General features: G+C 38.8%; 2 protein-coding genes across 4 annotated transcripts in view; one reads left to right on the top strand and one right to left on the bottom strand.

The window, feature by feature from the left end:
* Positions 1–23405, top strand: part of Decay (Death executioner caspase related to Apopain/Yama) — a 60917-nt gene that overhangs the window by 24950 nt on the left and 12562 nt on the right. The window contains exon 1 of one of the 3 annotated variants that reach the window (XM_073977774.1): positions 6622–6760. The exons of 1 other annotated variant lie outside the window; for it this stretch is intronic. The gene's annotated coding sequence lies outside the window, so the exon portion shown is untranslated. Of the gene's footprint in view, positions 1–6621; positions 6891–23405 lie in introns of those variants that run through there. One more of the 3 variants, XM_073977775.1, reaches the window with a different exon arrangement.
* Positions 6735–23405, bottom strand: part of LOC141399288 (uncharacterized) — a 164188-nt gene continuing 147517 nt past the window's right edge. The window contains exons 3-6 of the mRNA XM_073977773.1: positions 14571–14817; positions 10333–10559; positions 9700–10268; positions 6735–9633 (exon numbers count right to left, since the gene is read on the bottom strand). Coding sequence (XP_073833874.1) covers positions 7724–9633; positions 9700–10268; positions 10333–10559; positions 14571–14765 — 2901 coding nt within the window. The 5' untranslated portion in view covers positions 14766–14817 and the 3' untranslated portion in view covers positions 6735–7723. The remainder of the gene's footprint in view (positions 9634–9699; positions 10269–10332; positions 10560–14570; positions 14818–23405) is intronic.

The following is a 23405-nucleotide window of genomic DNA, read 5'->3' as shown; positions in this document are numbered from 1 at the left end:
TATGCATACATTTTTTCATAACAACAAATAAGATATTTTTAACTATTTGTTCTTTATATGAGAATAAAAACCGCTATTACTTTTTCGCGCATCGTCCAATTTTGTGAACGCGAACAGTTTTGAAACCAGAATTTTTTTCTTAACCTCTATGCCAAAAATTGTAGATGTGCTCGCAAAAAAAATTTTAATTTTTTTAAATGGAATTGCAAAGGATTATTGTTTTTCGCCATATGCATTTGCATAGGATTCCGCTGTCTAGCCATAAAAAAATTGTAAACAGCTGTTAGTTGTGGCCTACCTTATACATTTGCTCTGTTCCAGAACGTGCAAGAAGCTACTAATTTTTACTACGATAACATTTTTTCCTTTATGTTATCGGAAAAAATAGTAAACATTAGTAGATTCTTGCAGTTCTGGAACAGACCTATTATTTTACCATGGTACAACTCTACTTTAAATATAACCCAACCTATGCGTATGAATTCTGCTTTGGAATTGTATGTCGTATACGCCACAGTTTCTTCTGTTAGACTTCCTGTCTTATAGTGCGTTTGTACTTAACCGGATTTAATAAACCCACTGGCTTTCAAATGTCAATTCCATAGCGCAAACGTCAAATAAATCCTCATAAAGAAGGTTAACCCGGCAAAAAGCTCTAATGCAAACCCCGTTTTATGTAAAGAAATAATGGAACTCAATTCGCTCATTTACTCAAAGAGTGGCATAAATCAAAAAATGTGTTTTCTGAGTTGGCAATTTCTATTTTTCTACGACTTCTCCTTTATCTTGTGTCAAATTTTCATGATGATATCTCTAAAACTCATCGAGTTACAGCTCATTTACTACGAGTTTGGCATAATTCAACAAAACAGATTTTTGAGTTTATAAAGCACTAAAACACTTCAAATCATGCTTGATCATGCACAGAAATTTAGCACTGATATCTGGGTAGCTGTTTGCAAAATATGGTCTAAGTGGTTATTCTATTTTTGTGTAATAATAGGTGTGTCTTTTTACGTGATAATTTGTAATAATTATTACGAAATGTTACTAAATGCTGTCTTTTTACACAAAAGTTCAGTAAAGAGAGCGAAGTGAGAGAACAATTTTGACAGTTGCTTGCTGAGAAATTGCTAAAAGTTGATGAAAGAATTTTTCCCAGCATCATTTAGCAAGTTCGATCAGCTGTTTTTTAATCATCTGCTAATGGTCAGCTGCTCAATGTTTACCTTATTTTTGTGTAAAAATACTATAAATATTACGATTCAGCTATACACTGCCGCTCACTTGAATAGAACCCCCCTGTAAAATTTTTTTCAACGTCCATTTTTTTCCGAATTATACAAGATATGAAGTTTTTAACTTTTATTATATTTTTGGTCTGTTCCAGAACTGCAAGAATCTACTAATTTTTACTATTTTTTCCGATAACATAAAGGAAAAAATGTTATCGTAGTAAAAAATAGTAACTTCTTGCAGGTTCTGGAACAGAGCATATATTTTATTTCATGTGTTTGGAGTAAACTTACCCCCATTATTACAAGTCTTCTTTTGTTATATGTTGGATTTACCGAACAGATTTAGAGCGTTCCGCTTAACTTAAAGATAAAAGTGATGATTGAATTTGAAGGAGAAGCTTCTTTGAATTAACTTTCGATGTATAAATTACATTTTTAATGCCTCCAAATTAGTTTATTTTGCGTGTTCAAATCCATCAGATAGTAAAAGAACACATGTAATAATGGCCCTTAGTCATTCATTTGTATTCAAATCTAATTTGTGCTTTGTTCCAGAACCTGCAAAAAGCTACTATTTTTTACTACGATAACATTTTTTCCTTTATGTTATCGGAAAAAATAGTAAAAATTAGTAGATTATTGCAGTACTGGAACAGACCATTGTATAAGAATTATGCAAGGAAAACAAAATAAAGTCAACAATTGAAGTAAAAAATTTGGCTCATTTGAATAGAACCCCCCTTTAAAACTTGAGAATACAGAAATATTGTATTAGAATATCGATGCATATTCACTCTATATTGAAAACGAAGTACTTTCGGTAATATTCCGTAAAAGTATATCCCTCCTGATTAAGGAGCCACACGTATATCCTGCTTTGGCAAGGATTCTTTAAATAATCAGGTGTTATGCCCAACAAACCTTGCTTTTTTCATTCAACAAGTTTATTTTTGGAAGCGTGCTGTCTCCTTTAGTCGTATATTTTACGCATAAGCCATTCCCATACATTTTAGAGATTATTTACCACTGTAGAATACGACGGACCCTCCAGGATATCCGCATTTCTTTCCAAAATTTTAAGTTTTAATGACTCGAAGTGTACAAAAGTTTATAAATTCGTGATGAAATTTCCACTCGGGATATCCGAAAATGCTTCTCAGTATTGGAAATGCCTGTTTTAGAACTCCTTTGTAAATTTTCGTGCGCATTTAAGGTGAAAGAAATAGTCGCCAAAGTCCTTCATAATTAGTAAGGACTATCCTCATTAAGTAAACAATTGCATAACTATATAACTATTTTTTTCGCGTCTATTGACTGGAAGACCATCTTCTAAATTGTTTTTGTAGCGATGAATGTGCTTTTATGGTGCTGGAACGCATTACTAACTATTAAGGACATGGGCGTCAATTTACTTCACCCTAAATGCGAACGACAACTTATAAAGGAGTTCTAAAACAGGCATTTCCAATAGTGAGAAGCATTTTCGGATATCCCGCGTGGAAATTTCATCACGATTTTACAAACTTTTGTACACTTCGAGTCATCAAAACTTTAAATTTTAAAAAGAAATGCGGATATCCTTGTGGTGCCGCCATATTCTACAGTGGTAAATGTTCTCTAAAATGTATGGGAATGGCTTATGCGTAAAATATACGACTAAAGGAGACAGCATGCTTCCAAAAATAAACTTGTTGAATGAAAAAAGCAAGCTTTGTTAGGCATTACACCTGATTATTTAAAGAATCCTTGCCAAAGCAGGATATACGGGTGTATCCTTAATCAGGAAGGATATACTTTTACTGAATATTACTGAAATTACTTCGTTTTTAATATAGAGTGAATATGCATCGATATTCGAATACAATCTTTCTGTATTCCCAAGTTTTAAAGGGGGGTTCTATTCAAATGAGCTAAATTGTTTAGTTAAATTTTTGACTTTATTTTGTTTTCCTTGCATAATTCTTATACAAATTGGATTTGGATGCAAATGAATGACTAAGTTTACTCCAAACACATGAAGCAAAATAATAAAACTTAAAAACTTCATATCTTGTATAAGTCGGAAAAAATGGAGGATGAAAAAAATTTTGCATGGGGGTTCTATTCAAGTGAGCGGCAGTGTATTTATTGGTTGTTTTATTAATATATTAATTATTTTTTATTTATTTTGCTTAAAATTGAAGAACTTTTTCATTGCTTTGGAGTTAGTTTTTCTTTCATGCATTTGGGCCAATGTTTTTGTTTGGTGTCTTTTTACTTTTTTCTCTATTTTCATATCAAAGAGTAAAATCTCATTTACTCTCTGAAAAGAAGTTACTGAATAATTATTACTTAGTAAAAAGGCACAACAAATATTTTTAAGTTGGGAAGTCAAATTTGAATCGTCAACTTAAAACGCGTTTTTCTCGAAACCGGATTTTTTGAAATGTGTCACTCTTTGAGTAAATGAGCGAATTGTGTTCACCCCCCATGCCAAGTTCGGAGATTATTCGAATGTTCACCACAAAAATTCGAAAGTGATATTATTATCGAATAGTAGACAATGGTTTTTTCGATAGTGTAGGCAAAGAAATAAAATTATTTGGAATTGTTGTCAAATTTGATTTTTTAAATTAAAATCATTTCGAAAAAGTACCTTGTGAGTTCATTTATTTAATTCAATTTCGAGAGTTTGGTGTATTTATAAGTTCTGTAAACAATAATCGCGAAATTTTGCTGTGAGTGTGATATGCCTTATAAAAGAAAAAGTAGAACATATTTGTGTGAAACGAAGCATGTAATCGAAAGTCTAGGTGCTGTGCAAAAAATACCAGATGAAGCAACTTTTGATTCAGATGACGAGATGTATGTCCCTGAAAGAAGTGGGAACATATTGCCAGAAGAATCCATTGAAGGTTAGTCTCCTGACGTTGAAGAACGTTTGGCGATGGTTTACGTCCCTGGAAGAAGGGGAAACATAGTTTCAGAAGATTCAGTCGATGTCGAGCCTTCCGACTTTCAAGAACGTTTAGCGCGTTGGGTTTCTATTAACAATATTAGTAATCAGGCTGCTAATAACGTGCTACAATTTTCCCAATCTTCCAAAAGACGTACGTACATTAAAATCTACACCGCGCAGTATTGTTAAACGTATTGTTGGCCCTGGCGAGTACGTTCACTACGGTTTAAAAGACGCGCTTACAGATTTTATCAGTAAATGTCAGTACGGTTGTTCAGATATCTCCCTTAATGTAAGTTTGCATAAGGGGGTCAGTTATAACGACCGCGATTCGATGTAAGTACATTTACATTAAGTCTATTTTAAATAATAATTTTAAATATATATATTTTCTCTCGTTTTAATGGTGCATTTAAGCAACGATTTTCCTTGGATGATTCCGATACCCCAAAAGCATTTTTAATACGCTCATGACAGAGTTATAAAAGCCGCGAAATGCCAAATGAAAAAGCAAAAGTTCGATGAATCTCAAAAAGAAAATGAAGAAATTTAAACATAAATAGTCTTAGTTTCTTCCGCTTTTTAATACTTTGAATTAATTGTTATGTTTTCTGTTTGTTTTGCATTTCTTACATTGAATTTTATTATTTCTTTGTTTTTGCAACACACTTTCCTATTAACTAACTCAATAAAAATATATGTCTTAAAATTTACCTAATAGCCCGTTTCCATGGAACGTCGTTCGTTCTCTATTCGTTGTTCGACCCATAACTACGAATAAATTACTTATTTCCCCACACAAAATGCTATGAACGAACGACGATTTTTCTACGTTGTTCGATTAGAAATACTCTCTCAACGACGAATAAATATGTCCCATCCCTAACAAATGAGAGAATTTATCGAAAAAATTAATTATGACATGTCTAAATTCAAAATTGAAAAATTTGTTGAAAACACAAAAATTTTTAGAAAAAATTAAAAATAAAAATGAATGTTAATGAACTGATCATTATATATAGATGCAGAAGAAGATGGATGTATTTCCTTCTTAATTCCACACACATTTCTTGTCCATTAGTTCAAAATCGCGTAAAAAATCAGAAACAAAAAGGAAACAAAAAACCGAAAGTCTGTATACACACTGTTTTGACATGTCTCTCTCTCTTTAATTTTGAAAATATAAAAATATATTGAAAATGTAAAATTATTCAGAATTTATGGAAAAAATGAATGAAATGTGTGTAGTTAAATATAGAAGATACATTTGAAGGAAAGTCTATTGCTTTTCCTATTCATTTAATGTATATTTTTTGTGTTTTCGGTTCAAATTTTCGTGAAAACAAGGAAACAAAAATCAAGGAAATTTTGTTTATGTTTCTGTTAATTGCGAATGTTGTCGTGGAAACGGGTTAATTCGTGTACGTCGTTCGACAGGCGAACAGCGTAATTGAAACGCTCGTGTGAACATGACATAAAATACCAGTTTTATTATTGGGGAACGGATGGAAAATGAAACACCAAAAACATCGATAATAATAACATTAAAGAGCTTCTAGCGATATCTAAATTGAAACGTTAAAGTATCGTTAAATTATATGTTCCCGTATTGTTTGCGATTCGAAAATAATAGGTGTGTCTTTTTACGTGATAATTTGTAATAATTATTACGAAATGTTACTAAATGCTGTCTTTTTACACAAAAGTTCAGTAAAAGAGAGCGAAGTGAGAGAACAATTTTGACAGATGTTTGCTGAGAATTTGCTAAAAGTTACTGAAAGAATTTTTCCCAGCAACATTTAGCAAGTTCGATCAGCTGTTTTTTATTCATCTGCTAATGGTCAGCTGCTCAATGTTTATATTATTATTGTGGAAAATTACTATAAATATTACAATTCAGTTATATTTATTGATTATTTTATAAATATATTAATTATTTTTTATTTATTTTGCTTAAAATTGAAGAACTTTTTAATTGCTTTGGAGTTAGTTTTTCTTTCATGTATTGGCGCCAATGTTTTTGTTTTTGGTTATCAACTGTTATCTTGCTAAAGTTTACTAAATGATGTCTTTTTACTTTTTTCTCTATTTTCGTATCAAAGAGTAAAATCTCTCTTACTCTCTGAAAACAAGTTACTGAATAATTATTACTGGAAAAGTAAAAAGACACAACTAATATTACTATCGATACTTCGAAAACGAAAGTTTTACTGCCACAAACAGAGCAAACAGTGAATCGTACTTGATTCGTTTTTGTGTGTCGTTCTCGAACAAAATATCCGCAAAACTCTCGCAAAACATCCGAAAACGAATCGTTTGCGATAACAATGTATTGTTTATTGGAAATGGTGTATGTTTTTTATTTATTTATATTGATACGTATTTGTTTACAAATAAACAATTAAAAGACTAAACAACTTTTGTTCTGTTCACCATCTGGATAAAACAAATCTAGTCTAGCCAAACAGTTGATATAAGTTAGTCGGGTGTAACGGATCAAAAAAGTACCTTCCCAATTTCCATTTCAATTGGATGAAAGTGATATTAAAAGAAAAGTGTTTGTTTTTTATTGTAGAATATATATGTATGTATTTATTTGTTTATTTCTCCAGAAAAAAATAAAAATGATTTCTTATAATTTTGTTTAATACTAAAAATACGTTTTATAAGTACATCGAATATGAATACACACGGCCGCACACACATTCCGAAATGTAATTAATAACCAACCACAAAACGACAAAAAAATAATAAGTATTTTATTAAATTAAATATTTTAGTGTTATCGGTTTTATACAATACAATTAAAAACAAGAATAGAAGTGAAACGATAAGAAAGTGCATTGATGGGGTTTAAGCTTTTTTTAAATAAAACTGCACTTTGGAGAATAATAATGTAGGACTAATAAGGAAGGTTATTAAGAAGCCAGTGCCTCCCATAACTTGTGGAGTCATTTATTTTGTATAAACAAATCTGCAATTTGGCTCTGAAAATTTGTTTTTTAAAGAAACTCTTTATCCTCTGATTCTTTTGAGGTTTTTCTAAGGAGAAAATGATCCTCAGCTTCTGAGAATGGTTTTCTATACAAACAAAATTTGTCATCAGGCTATCATAATTTTATTCTAAAAGAAATGTTTTTTTTTTTAAATGCTTGAAAGTTCTTCTAAAAGGGGATCCGCCTTTTTCATAGAAAACATTGTTTTCAAGGTCGTTGAACATTTGATTTGAAAAAACAGCTTTTAGGTGTTGAAATTTTGATTTATGAAAAATTCCAAAGCAAAAATTGTCTCTTTACTTAACAAGGATTAATTTATCGATTATAATAAAAACTACCTACTAAAGAAAACGAAAATAGATAAAAAGAGTACAGAAAAAACAAAGAGAATAATAATAAAAAACTAAAAATAAAACTCATTTACAAAACATAAAAATGTGATCGATTGCTTGTGTTTTACACTAAAAATTAAAAAAAAAACGCATTGCATTAAAAAACAATAATTATACGAAAGTTCTACTCTCTAGCTGGTGTTCTCTCTCGAGTCTGCACTAATAAGGATTAACAGCTGCTAGGCCCACACGACCAGCGGATCGTGAGAAAACTGGTTCGGCATAACTGTGACGATATCCTTTAGCCATGCTTGAGATACCCTTGCCACCATGCTGCGCCGACGATGATGTTGGTCCTCCTAAACCGCTACCGGGTGGTGATACTTTTCCATTGGCTGGTGCTGGATAATGGGACGATTCGATACGATGATGCTGCTGTGAAGAATGATGATGATGTGAATTCCGTTCTGGTGTATAGTCACGCCTGCTCGGATACTCGCGTGAATGATCCCGTATACGTTCCTCCCGATAACGTGAGCTGGGTGGAGCCACCACCTCATCACGATATTCTCCACTATCTAAACGGTTGCGTGATTCTGCTCTTTTTGAAGATGGCTCCCTGGCACGGGGATCACGTACATGTCCCCGGCCACTGCTAACTTCTAGGGGTGGTAGTACCTGTTGTTTTGATCTAGCATGTTCCAACCATTGATCACGTGAACGAGAACGTGAGCGAAATTCTGGTGGTGGACTATCATATAAATGCTCATCATCACTCCAATCATCATAGGGGGCACGTGATGTGTGTTCGGGTGTTGTGGATGGACCCCTTTGACGAGATTTGTATTCTTGTGGCTCCTTTTCATCTGGCATGTCATATGCTGATCTTCCGGATCTTTCCATGGAACGGAATTTGTCCTTGGCATCCTTAAAACGATCCTTATTCGAGGAGCTTTCATATTCACCACGTCCTCCTGCAGATCTATGGCCATGTGGATAACCATTGTTATATCCGAATTCATGATCCTCATCGTGATGTGAATGGGTTTTGCTGCGTTGACTCAGTTTGTTTTGCAGTGGTTCCTTGGATCTGCTGGATCCACCACCACCAACATCGGCATTGTTGTCATAAGATTTATAACGCATGGCAGCAGATTTCATTAATTTCTCCATACTTTCAATATAGGGAATACTTTCCGGTTCACGATAGGGATTACGTTCTTTGCTGCGTGACAAAGGTTCTCTTTCACCACGTGATAGGTGATCCGGTTCTGGTTCTCGCTCATGAGAACGATGCCGTAATCTTTCGGCGTCACGTCGTTCATGGGATCTGGCACCAGGACGTTCGGCAGTACGATGATGACTCAATTCAGAATGTTCCGGTGAATTGGATTCTCGATGATAGCTGTTGCCATACTTTCCAGAACTAGAGGTGGTGTTCTGTTCAAATGGCAAATCGGCTGGATCAACATAACGATGTTTGCCACCATAACGTTGGACCTCTTCGTGGGCATAACTTTTTGTTGGCAGTGGTTTAGATTTGTTGGAATATTCAATGTATTTTTGCTTGTCTGTCAAATTCTCCTTGCGGTGGTAGCTTGCGTGGCCACCAGGTGTCAAAGGAACGCCATCGGTATCATCGTTGTAATCATCCACATTTTTACTCGATTTGCTCTTGAAACGTTGCTCAGCCGATTCCACATGATTTAAATAGGCATTTTTGCGTTCTTCGTGCAACTTAGAACGGCTGCCCTTATCCTCCAGGCCGAATTGTTGTTCACTTTGCAAAACCCGATTGATTTTCGAATCATAATTTGTGGGCCGTACAATTTTGGGTTTAATTTCATCTTCTCTGCACCAAGAATTAGAAGAAGCTGGAGTTTTTGAACGATTGCCGTCTCGCTCTACAAGGGGCACCTTTTCTGGTTTGGTGGCTGTAGTGCTGCGTGGTGTATATGGCTTGGCAGGCAAATCTCTAAGATAGCCATCATCTCGAGGATGCATGGCATTTTTGCGTGACAAATTTACATGATGCTGACTTATGGGGGCCGCCGAACGTTCCATGGCTATTTGAGAGGGCTTCAGGGCAATGACGGAGTTGTCTGCCTCATTGCTCCAGTGATCGTCATCTAGTAAAAAATGGAGAAAAAATGATTAGAAAAAGATAAGGAACAGAAAAATTATTTCGAACTTACCACTTGAACTGTTGATGTCCTGACGTTCGGGACTAGGTGCCAAATCTGAGCCAATGCCAGAAGATCCCCTTGATGATACTTGCTTACCACCACCTCCTTGGCTACCACTGCCTGGTGTCATATTCTGTGTAGCTGGCGGCCTATCACTGCCAACAATCAAGGAATTGCGACATCTACGCAATTCAATTGCTGCCAAATTTCCCTTGGATCTATGCACCGTATCATAATCTCTGGGTGGCAATAGCAAGGGCGGCCCATTGCCATTCAATTTGGCCCGCAATTCTGCTGCCAAGGAATCAAATAATTCGTTGTTTTGCTGAGGCGGCAAAGCTATGGGTGGCTTAATACCCGATGATGGTGATCGGGACATGGGTGAATTGCCGTTTATATCATCACTACCCTCCGATTCACGGGTACTGTTACCCGTATCACTACCCATGGAAGAAAGTATGCGTTTTGGTGGTGCCTCATGCCGTGACCGGGAGTGTGAAGATTCTTTTTTGTGCGGCATATCATCGGCATGACTGGATGATGTCTTGGCGGAGGGCATGCCAGGTATTATACCCAATCTAAAGCAGGGTAAATGGGGATTCATTATTTTGAAAAATAGTATAATGTGAATATTTTACTTACCTTGATTCCAATTCCTCAAAACGTTTTTGATTTTCAGGACGATTTATTAAAATCTGCAGCTGTTGATTTAAGGCCTCTGCCGTGGTCTCTGAATCGCAACGATAAGCATGCACATGCAAAGGGCACTTGGTAATTGGGTTGTAAAGCAACAAAACGCAGGCGACTATATCATCTGTTTGAACCGAACTGGTTATGGCACTGTGTGGTATAAAATGTTTGGAAGAGCCCTGCATAAGGAAGAAGGGAAAATAAATTAATATATATAATAGTTGTGTCTCTTCAGTAACTTCTTTTCAAACGATTAAGAAAGATTTTACTTTTTCAAGTAAAAAGACAGCATTCAATAAAATTTAGCAAAATAACACTTGTTTACCAAATCCAACGGTAGCGGGGTCTCTAGTATCGGATTGACCCGGAACTACACAACATACGAGTTCCGGCCAAACAAAAACTGTAGCTTACTGCGTTGTGGTACTTACCATGTACTGAGGAAGGATCGCACTAGAAGTGGAGGTGGGAGATTAGCTTTCCTACGGCACCAGTCTGTTCAATACAGACCTATCTTGTTCGAGCCTAACTCTAATGACCCGTACATGGAATGAATGGGGGTAGCAGTTAGGTGTGGAACTGCCGAGATAGAGTTGCTGAACGTATACATCCCGCCGAAAAATATCTGTATCTCAGGTTAAGATCCTTAAATTAGCCCTTTTTTGGAAGGTCATGACCGTCTGGTCTTGGGGGACTTTAGTGCGCTTGCCGATCAGATTGATAGCTCTACGTTTTGCTCGGTCAATGAGGACGCCCCTACCAGATTTAGAGGAGAGTGACACAGTTCGCCAGATATAACCATCGTGTCACCGGGTCTGACCAATGACGTTACCTGACAGCCCGTCATTGCCCTTGTATTAGACCATCTCCCCATAATTGTCTCCATAAGCAGACCACCCGATTTCATCACCTCTGAATACCGCACATTCGTCAATCATAAGAAAGCGGATTGGCCAATTTATAGAGAGTTCACCGCTTCAGAAAACTGCCCAATCCTTCTGATGTTTGGGTAGCGGAAAGGAAGTTCTGAGACACCATCACTGATGCAGCCGCTCGTCATATACCTGTCGGACGAATACACGAAGTAAGACCAATCTTCCTAGCAGAGGCGACGGGATTAGCAAATTAGAATCATGGAGCTGACACTGAAAGTTAACAGGTTAGTCGGGGAGCATAAGCGGAACAAATGGTTAAATTATCTGAAGAGTTGCAACCCCGGAAGGAGGGAAGATAGGACCTCAGTCACGTTTGGCGATGTTACGTTGACTGACCTGAAGAGGGATCAAGTTATTTCAATCGACAGTTTGTCGAGAACCCCGGGACTGACAGGGCGAAGAGTATTACGTCGCATCAGATCACTTTCTGTCGAAGATTAACCACCACAGTTTAGAATGGATGATGTTGCGAATGCCATCAGGAACGCTAAATCATCCAAAGCGCTGGGCCCTGACGGAATCTCCATGGCAATGCTGAAACAGCTGGATGAGCCGGGAGTGGAGTATATCACTAAAGTGCTTAACTTGTAGCTAACCACCCTCATCGTCCCGCTACCGAAGCCAGGCAAGGATGGGAGTAAAGGTGAATCGTACAAACCGATTTCGGTTTTGTCGCCCGTAGAAAAGACCCTTGAGGACTTAAGGTCTAGGTACATAAGCTGCCTCTGATAAAAGAATAAAAAAGAAAAGGACAACCCAGTTCGAAAAGTGGCTCGACATTCTCTATTATTTTATCATAAGCAATGGGTGCCACCGTGGTGCAATGGTATGCACGCCCGCCTTGCACGCAGAAGGTTGGGGGTTTGATTCCTCGGCCAAGCAACATCAAACATTTTTCAACGGTGGCAAAATACCCCTCAGTAATGTTGGCGACATTTCCTGAGTATTTCAGCCTTGAAAAACTTCTCCACAAGTGGTGTCTTAAGACACGCCGTTCGGACTCGGCGATAAACAGTAGGTCCCATATCATTGAGCTAAGATGAATCGGGGTGTACTCATTGATATGAGAGAAGTCTCCCTTGTCCCGCATGGGATGTTGTGGAACAATGTTTTTTTTTTTTTAAGCAAGCAAGGAAAACAGGCTAGGCAACTTATGTACCAAGGCATTTAGTCCTCCTCAGCATCTGAAATAGCTATCCAGTTGCCGATCATCAGCATGGATTCCATAAGCAGCACATCACGACAACATCGCTGCACGTCATCACCACCCATATTTATCAAGGACCCAACCGGAGACCGCCATGCGATAGAACAGTGATGGTGGCGCTTGACTTATCAAAAGCCTTTAATACTGTCAGACGCTCCACGATGTTTGAGAACAATGAGCAGATAACCATCCGGCCAATCTTGAAACGTTGGATAGTCAATTATATGTGTGGGCGCCCGTCGTACGTGGAATTCAGGAAAAAGAAGTCCAAACCCCGTAGATTGAAACAGGGAGTTCCCCAAGGTGGGGTGATATCTCTGGAAATGTTTAACATCTACCTCTCCTGTATTCCGCTCCTCCAGACGGCATCGATATCGAAACGTATGCGGATAATTGCACGATCCTGATGTTAGGTACCTACTCTGATGATATCTGTGCAAGACTGTACTCATATTTAACCGATCTTCAAACCTTTTTCTATGCGAGGAATACGCAGATATCCGCCACCAAATCTACGGCCACTCTGTTCACCACATGTACGCCGCAGTTTGGAGGAGAGTTGAATACCGTGGTCGATGGTAGCTGAATTCCGACCACAAACTGCCCCAAAATTCTAGGGTTTACATTCGACACTACATTCACGTCGTCCGCACATACCGCAGCTATCTGCAACAAATTGAAAAGTAGGGACAAGGTCCTCAAGTCCCTAGCCTACATCACTTGGGTTGCAAATAAAGAAACCTTATTGACCACATATAACGAGACAGGTCGGTCTGTGGTAAGCTCTGCGGCTCCAGTTTGGTCCCCGAGTTTATGCTGAGAACAGAATGCCGTCCTGAGAACAGCAACAGGGCGCCTCCTCACATCTTTAGTGGACCATATAGCAGCAACGATTCTTGCAGTACAGCAACACAATGAGATGCTTCCGTTGCAGTAATTACCCGGGTGTTACCGTGAGATCCATCCCAATCACCATATGGCGGGTAGACCCACACACCGAGGTCCATCAAGAAGGATATCTTCGCTCTAGAGAAAGAGGTCCAACGATACAGGTGCGAACCCCCTAGATCAAAAGGCATATCAAGCAGATTTAAATAGCATTCACACGGACGCAGTTGCTAAAGTGGTTGCTAAATTAGGTCTGTTCGATAACTTCGAAAGTAAAAAAGTATTTGCAAGTACTTGCAACTACTTCTCATTTCTCTGTTATTGAGCAAGTTTGTTATCGGACAGCATTTTGTAAAATTTGCACAAATTTGTACAAACTTTTGGGTTATCGAACAGACCGAGTGTCAGTTTTGACTATCGATTTTTCGCAATTATCGATAACTGTTCAACAACCACAAAATATTTTGTGGTTATTTGAGTCAAGCTTAAGGCCATAAGCAAATATAGTGTGAATGAAGCCATCAGGGTACATCCCCCATCTATCGCAGCTGAGGAGCATCAGCTGCCACGACAAACCAGAGTACATTGTTTTGGCTCAACTACGCTCGAGATATTGTAGTCACCTAAATTGTTATAGGGCAAAAATCGATCGCACCGTGTAAAACATCTGCGTAGCATGCGGCATGGCCCGCACGACACACTGCTCTTTTTCAATTGCCCTGCCAAACCTACTCACCTAACTTCAGTGGATCTGTTTTTACATCCCACAGACCCTGGAACTGGAGATAGACCCAGAGTCAGATTGAGCAGAAGAAGCATAGGATTTTGATTTAAAAAAAATCAAAGGAACAAATAAATTGTTTATACATTTTTGGAAACAGGCGACTTTGTTGCAAATTTTTACAAAATGTTGTTCGATAATTTTCTGCAATATTTCTTGCTTGAAAGAGTAAAATTCACTGAGAGAGTTTGCTGGAACTTTCTGAGTGATTATTGCTGGGAATGCTATCGTACACTCGTATTTACACTAGGAAATTTTCCTTGCGGCAATTGTCAGAGAGAGAGGGAGAGTGTGTTAAGAATCAAATGTTTCCCATATGCAGGACCTTGTCTAACCTAATTCTGGACAAAGCTGTCTTTAAATGGGATCCTCATCTTACCTGTATAATTTTAATTCCTTTGTGTGATACTTGTAGGGTTACTTTTATGGGTTCCTGTGACCGTGATCTATCTACGAGATACGGCAGCACGGAATTTATGACTCGATTTCCACGTAAGCCTTTGGCTTCCTCAGCTCCCAGAAACCAGACATAGTATGAGGCCTTCTGGACATCACGACGCAATCGTAGCGCCATTTTGCGATGATTTCTGTTATACGAGAAATTTCGTTGTGACGAAAATGATTTTCTGCAAAAGTGAGAGAGAGAGAAATGGAAAGAATTAGAAAATGATCAACATAAACATTAAAAGAGGATTAAAACTAAATTAAAACCCAACTTCTTCCGGTCACAACATTCTTTGGGGAAAATCAATATTACATTTGCCGATTGACATACCCTCTCTTCTGCCCACCAACTGCCAATGAATTTTAATTTAAAATTCCTCTCTATTGTAATAGTGAAAACGTGCTCTAAAACTTTCTCAAATTACACACAAGTCGGGGCAGCGGCGTTGTTGTGAATTGTTACGTCTGAATGAAACATCATCGTCGTGTCGTCAACGATTTCGTCTTCGTTAGTTTTAGAAGTAGGTTTTCGCATAATTATTTATTTATGTATATTATTTGTTTAGGTTGGTTGCTGCTAGCTTTTCATTTTCTTTAATGTTTTTGATTTCAAATCGGATATTAAAAGTGTGCCACAAACCATGGCATTGCTTAGCTATCAAATGGAAATCGAGGTGCAGCGTCGCTCAACTGCAGCTTCGTGTGTGTGTGTGTGTTATAGAAATCTTAAAATGCATTCCGAAATACTACATATTACACACATAGTAATAATTTTTGTTTTTTGGGTGCCACGGTTGGTGGATTCTTATGTTTTGGATATTAGGGTGGATTAAATATTCTTAAAATGTGGAAAAAGAAAAATTCACAGAATCTGGTAATTAAAATTTTTTTTACAAATTAGTAATGAGCATATTTGAGAGGTCATTTGTAATTAATTGAGGAAAAGCAGATTTTCGGATTGTTATCCACCATATGTTGCTTAGGATGTCTCTCGCGGTAACATCCGAGCAAGTACTACAACGAACGTATGCCATTGTGTTGCTGTACTGAAAGAATCTTTGCCTCCTTATGTACATGGTCCACCGAAGATATGAGGATGCGCCCTGTTGCAGTTTTTACTGCGGTATTTCGGCAGGTTTTGAATATGTTTCCATTGCGTTGCACTTATATTTACGAACCACAGTCGCCCCGCATAGCTTACCACAGACCGACCAAATGCTTTATATGTGGTCAACAAGGTTTCTTTATCTGCACCCCAAGTGCAGGGATTTGAGAACCTTGTTTCTACATATCAGTTTATCACAGATAGCTGTGGACTGTGCGGACAACATGAACATACTGTCGAATGTAATCCCTAGAATACTGGTGTAGTTTGTGGTCGGAATTCTTCTTACATCGACCATGACATTCAACTCAGTTCTCGCATCCGCCGTGCATGTTGTGAACGTACGGACGTATATTTAGTAACGAATATTTTGCACATTTCTCACGTGGAAAAAAGGGGGTAAGATCATTCAAATAGGAGTTCAGCCTTCCACAAATGACTACCTGACGCTAAGATCGTACAATCTTCCGCATACGTTACGATCTCAATGTCGTTTGGAGATGGCGGAATACAGGATAGGTAGAGTTTAAATAGTTCCGGAGATAACACCCCACCTTGAGGAACTCCCCGTTTCACTCTATGGAGATTGGACTTCTTGATCCTGAATTCCACGCACTACTGGCGACCACACATATAACTGATTATTCAACCTTTCAAACTTGGCCGGAAGGGTAGTCTGCTCGATGTCCTCAAACAGCGTGGGGTGCTTAACAGTACCAAAGGCTTTTGATAAGGCACGGTTCTATCACACGGCTTGCTCTGGTTTCGTCCTCGACTAATATGTGCGGACATGTCGTGTATCACTGTTGTTGTGCTGTGTTGCTTACGAAACCCATGCTGATGATCGGCAACTGGATAACTATTTCTGACACTGGGGAGGATTAAAGCCTCAGGGGTCATTGCTACGGAAGACAAGAGGGACATCGGTCTGCAGGTGAATATCATTGCTGGCATCCTTGCCTGGCTTCAGTAGCGGGACCACCCTGTCCATTTTCCAGACTTAATGAACGATGTGGGTGGCTAGGGACAGGTTGAGAACTTTAGTGAGATACTCGACTCACGGCTCATCTAGCTGTTTCAGCATTACCATGGACTTTCAACCAGGGCGCAACGCTTTGGATGATTTGGCGTTCCTTATTGTGAATTGTGGTGTTTCATTCTCGGCAGGAAGAGAGCTAATAGGACGTAGTACCCTTCTTTTCGCCCTGTCACTCCAGGGGTGCTCGACAAACTGTCCATTAATATAACTTACTCACCTCTTCGGATCAATCCCACGGCAGCGGGTTCTTACGTACCGGATTGACCCGAAACCAAAAGTGTTTCGGCCAGCGGCTGCCAACCCAGCATTATATGCTGCTACAACAACAACAACCTCTTCGGATCAGTGGGCGTAACATCGGCAAAAATGACTGAGGTCATACCTTTCTTCTTTCCAAGGTTCAACAGTTACTTAACCGTTGCCCACAATTCACTTATTACGGCTCCAATGCTACAACTCTTGGGATGATTTAACCACTTGTTCCGCTTATGTTCACCGACCAACCTGTTAACTTCCAGTGTCAAGTCCCTGACTCTGCAGTCAATGGGGTTGGTACGACAAAGCTCATCACGCTCATTTGCTAATCCCCTCGGCTCTGCTGTGAAGTTTGGCCTCACTTCGGGTATTCGACCAGTAATTATATGACGTGCAGTTGCAGTGGCGATGATGTCTCGGAACGTCCTTTTTGCTTCCCGAACATCAGAAGGGTTGGGCTGGTCTCTGTAGCGGTGATTCAGTGAACTCTCTGAAACTAGGTCAATTAGCTTTCCCATGATTCATGAAAGTGAGGCGTTCAGAGGTGATGAAATCGGGCGGTTTGCTGATGTTGACAATTATTAGGAGATGGTCTGACCCAAGACAAGCGACGGGTTGCCAGGTGACGTTATATGTCAGTCCTGGTGACAAGATGATTATGTCTAGGATAGGGTCGTCCTCATTGACGCTGCAAAACATAGAGCTATCAATCTGCTCAGACATCATTATACCGCTCTTATCGTTTCCAAGGACCGAATGCCACAACTCATGATGGGCAGTCCCCCAAGATCCGACGGTAATTGACCTTCCAAAAGCGTGCTAATATTGGGCCTATAACCTGGAGTACAGCTATTTATTGGCGGGATGTATATGTTCGCCAACTATTCCTCGGTAGTTCCACACCTTACCCACATACATTCCATGTACGGGCCATTAGAGCCAGGCTCAAGCGAGATCGGTCTGTATTGAACAGACTGGTGCAATAGGAAGGCTAACCACCCACCTCCACTTCTGTTGCGATCCTTCCTCAGTACGTTGAAATCATCACAACGCTGTAAGTTGCAGTTGTTGTTGACCTTGCACCGCCTGCAGCACTGAGACCACGATATTCTTGCGACTCAAGAAATCCACTATTTCCTCTATCTTTAATTGAAAAAGAATCCATTTTGGGTATTGGAAAAACAACGGCTGGTGTTAAGTCCTGTGTGTGGGGCTGCTGTTGGGGTCACTGCGAGGAAGTCGCGTATTCGGGTGACTACAACGGACTGGGGGCTGTGTTCACGCAGCCTGCAGCAACATAGTCCCTGTTGTAGGTTCTTGCATGAACGAGTCCAGAACAACCCCTGAGATGTACCCGCTCTCTATTGTATCTCATCGAAATTTGAGTATGGCGGATGCGGATGTGACAAACTAAGCACATCCAAATTGGTCCTCGGTTTTTCTCCATTACGGCAAGGACCAAACGAATCCGAAGCAGGCATTTCGGGATATGCTGCTCCCAACACAGTAAAACGATACAAATACACACATGTGTGTTGCGTGGTCACGGATCAATCCGGTATCGAAGAACACGCCGCCGTGGGATTGTGTCAATCAATTTCCACAACACCCTAATATGCATACATACATCTATCGCAGTCACCATTCATACATTTATGTGCACTTTAAATTGTGATTTCGTTCTTGATAGTACCTCTCGTGGAGACATTTCATGGCATGTCTGCGTTGTTGTTATTGTTGTGGTTGGAAACATAGTTTTCCTTGTGGCAATGATGGTGGCGGGGGTGGGTAGTGACCCAGCTAACAATTTTTTCCGAGGGCTCTGATATCAGATTTTTTCTGAGATTTTCTGAATTTTTTTAGAAATGTGGCCGATTTCTCTAATATTTTCCTAGAAATTGGACCGATTTTCTATAAGTTTATTTTAAGAATCTCTGCACATTTTCTAAAGAATCTTAAGAATCGTTATTCTGAATTCGTTCCGATTTCTAATGGATTTTCTAGGGGAATTTTTTTTCGGTTGATGTCGAAGAACAAAATGACTGGTCATAAAATTCGCATATACAGTTTTACAATTTTTTTAATATAAATGCAACATATAATAATTCAAGCTAGTGTTGATAGCTTCAACATACTTCTGCACATTGTTCTACTGTTAATCATAAAATCATAACAACAGGCAAAATCATTAAAAAGTTTGAAATTATAATCTTCCATAAATAGTACATTAAAAGAAAATTGTCTCTGAGTGGGGTTTGTTCAGTACAGTACGACACGTGTTGTGTCAATATCAAAGGCGTCAGCGTCAGAATTGTTTCAGAATTTTTTCAGAAAATCTTTTTACCGAATTTTTCCAGAATTTCCTTCCGAATTCGGACGGATTTTCTTAAGAAAATCTAAATTTTTCATCGAATTTTCCAGAATTTTCTTCCGAATTCGGACCGAATTCTGTCAGAAAATCTAAATTTTTCTCCGAATTTTCCAAGAATTTACTTCCGAATACGGACCGAATTCGTTGCGAAACTCTAACATTTTTTAAGAATTTCCTTCGAAAATTCTTTCCGAATTCGGTGACCACGTCCATACAACTTTCGTACCGAATTCGGTACGAATTCGGCATCAGAATCGGATATTTTTTCAGAAATTCTGTCCGAATTCGATACGAATTCGGAAAAAAATGTTAGCTGGGGAACTATTTACACGACTATGAGGTAGTAGTATTTCAATCAATCAATTTGGTTAAATCTTTGCGGTTAAATGTTTAGAGGTTCCAAATTACCATTTTACACATGCGCACTGACACAATTCGAACGACGACGTAACCAAGTAACATAGTTATGTACGAAACATATGTACATACGAGCATACCTAACAGCTGACATTTCAGGGAGTACGTGTTATAGAGAAGGTTATTTCTAAGAAACAAAAATAAAACAAATTCGTGGCTTAACATATCCCCCACCCCTCCCCCGACTAAGCCATAACTATTAAGAAACTCTTTAAATGTTTATGTGCTCATGAATTACACTACTACCCACCCACATTATGGGCGCCTGCCTCATCACACACTGCCGCTAGTTTTAATGCGATCACTTAAAAAACTTAACTGTAAAGAAGAAATTTGAACAAAATTTCTTTTATTTTATTTCTTTGGTGCAATAATGGCTTACACCGCCGCCGCATACACGAATTTCATATAAACATTTCATTAATTGTCGTTCATTAGAAGAGCGGAAAACGAAAAAAAAAAAATAAATAAACCGCCAAAACGTAAAATTACGTTGATACGCAACGGCATACTTGAACGTTATTTAAACTTCCTTTAAAAAAGAAGAAATCTACTTTTTTAAAGATACGGAAAGAAGTTATTAAAAGTTTAAGTTAATGAAGCTTGGTAAACTTTAATTAGATTATTTAGTTTTGGGTTATAAAATTATTGGTCGATTTAATAGCTAATCTCAAATGCAGAACAAGTAACGTTATGCTTTAAAGTAGTCTCAATTTTTATTCTTTAATAAAAAAAAAAACAAAACACTTGTGCGGTATAAGTTCATTATACCGAATTTGGAGCAACTAAATCTGCGGATTGAATCAAAATTACCGTTGATAGATCTAAACATTTTTGTTATGGAGAGCTTTTTTACGATTTTTGGGATTTTTTTTTAGTATTATATGTTCTTTTTTGATTTGGATATCGGTTCTCCATTCTGAATTTACTTAGTACGCTTCATAAGATCAAGAAGAGCAATAGCGTCTACATACATAAAGAATTGCCCATTTGGCACTATCCCAGCAAAAAAATTGATCAAAATTTTCACTGATGTAAACGTAGTTTGTCTACATTAAGCCCTCGGTTAATGCAATGTTGGATATTAAACCTTTGAATATTTTAGTTGTAAAATCGCAGCCAGACATGACTTTCGGAAGATGAAAATGTAGAGCGTGTCGATTTTACCCTCCACAAAAGAAGCGTTCCTTGGGGGTTATCCGTAGATTATTTATTGCCTCTCGTAAGGAGTAACCGATTTGTTTATAATATTTTTAGTAGTTTCAGAAGTAGTAGTTTCAAACAAAGTACGAACACACACAACACGAAAGTTAGACATCGGTAAGCTGCAATCACAACAGATAGCCACAGCATATTCCACTCAACTGGTCCAATTGCTTAATCAAAGCATTCCTCATCCCGATAACATATCAGCGCAATGGCAAAGCATTGGCCACTCCATGCAAACAGCCGCAAAATCCATACTTGGATACCAGAGACATCCACCAAAGAATCCATGGTATGATCAGGAATGTCGTGCTGCCACCGAAGTGAAAAATGCAGCGTATAGGGCTACTTTACAATCCATAGCAACGCGTAGCGCACGAGAGAGATACAGGGACAAAAGGAGAGAGGAGAAACGTCTTTTCCGCAGGAAAAAGAGAGAGATGAAAAAGCGGGAGTATGAAAAAATCGAGATGTACAGGAGCCAGAATGAAGTCCGAAAATTCTACCAAAGAGTCAAGCATCAAACTGATGGCATTGGTACAGTCACATCCTCCTGTAGAGACCAGCAAGGTAATTTGGTAAGTTATACAGATAGTGTACTCAGGATATGGAAAGAACATTTTTTAAAACTGTTGGTATCCAATAGCAGCGAAGACGACAAAGATACCACAGTCCCAATCCCAGAAGATGGTATTGAATGTATACCGCCCAGCCAAGATGAGGTAAAGACAGCAATAAATCGGCTGAAGAATAATAAGGCAGCAGAAGCCGATGGCTTACCAGCCGAGCTGTTCAAAACCGGAGGCGACACGCTGATAAGGTGTATTCATCAGCTAGTTAGCAACATCTGGCAGGAAGAACGACGATTGGAACCTGAGTATCCTGCGCCCCGTCCACAAGAAGGGAGATAAGACTGTATGCTCTAACTATAGGGGCATAAGTATACTCCCTATTGCCTACAAGATCGTGTCAGGAATATTGTGTGAACGACTAAAACCTATGGTCAACGAGATAATTGGACCATGCCAATGCGGCTTTAGACCTGGCAAGTCCACCATTGACCAGATATTTACCCTGCAGCAAATCCTGGAGAAGACCCAAGAGATGCACATCGACATCTACCACCTTTTTTGTCGATTATAAAGCAGCCTTCGACAGCCCGCTGCGTTCAAAGGTATTCCAAGTCATGTCTGAATTTGGTATCCCCGCAAAGCTCATCTGGCTTTGTAAAATGACTTTAACTGACACGAGATCCTCATTTAAAATAGGAAAGAACCTCTCCGAAGAGTTTGGTACCAAAAGAGGTTTCAGATAAGGAGGCAGCCTTTCGTGTGATTTCTTCAACATCCTGCTGGAAAAGGTTACACGAGAGGCAAAGGTCAAAAGAAGTGGCACAATCTACACCAATAGCCACATGTTACTTGCTTATGCTGATGATATAGATATCATGGGCCAATCAGTAAAAGAAGTAACTGATACCTTTATAAAGGTCGAAGGAGAATCTGCTAAAGTGGGTCTGGCGGTAAACGGTGAGAAGACCAAGTTGATGGTGTCGACGCGCAATGCGTCCATTGAGCTCGGACCGACTGTGGAAGTTGGTTCCTATAATATTGAGGTAGTAAAAGACTTCGTTTACCTCGGCACCTCCGTAAGCACAACAAACGACATCAGTTGTGAAATAAAAAGAAGAATTGTATTGGCCACATCTCGTCAAACAAAAATAACGCTCTACAAAACACTGGTACTACCCGTGCTGATGTATGGCTCCGAAGCCTGGGTACTTGCGCAAGCAGACATGGCAGTGCTTGGTGTGTTTGGGAGAAAATTTCTTCGAAAGATCTACGGACCAATCTGCGTTGACGGTGAATATCGACGTCGCATGAACCACGAGCTGTATCTGCTATACATCGACATCAATATTGTTAAACGTATCGAGATGCAGCGATTGCGTTGGCTAGGCCATATCATAAGAATGAGCGATGATGAACCCGCTTAAAAGGCGTATAAATACGGACCGCTTGGCGGTGCACGCAGAATTGGCAGGCCAAGGAATAGATGGCGCAAACAAGTGGATGATGAGATGAAAGGGCGCGGTATTCCAGAGTGCGAAGCAACAAATAGAGAGAAATGGAGATCTTTTCTTAGTTCGGCCTATGGAACAAATGTTCTGTAATGGGCCAGCTAAGTAAGTAAGTAAGTTTCAGAAAAGCGACATTTTCTTCAAAAATCTAAAATCGCCATGCGAGACGTAGTCCCACGTTGGGCGCCATTCAAAACCAAATTAGTTATTAGCAAATAATTAATTACACTGTGCAACACTAAAAATGCAAACAACTTATAATGGGCATTTTCTGAAAGTAGATACTGAAACTGCAAA

The sequence above is a fragment of the Musca autumnalis genome, unplaced genomic scaffold, assembly GCF_047663935.1.
Source record: "Musca autumnalis isolate F117 unplaced genomic scaffold, ASM4766393v1 scaffold_3, whole genome shotgun sequence".
Classification (NCBI taxonomy): Eukaryota; Metazoa; Arthropoda; class Insecta; order Diptera; family Muscidae; genus Musca; species Musca autumnalis.
Note: the sequence above shows the minus strand (reverse complement) of the source record. Positions and strands in the feature narration are given on the sequence as shown.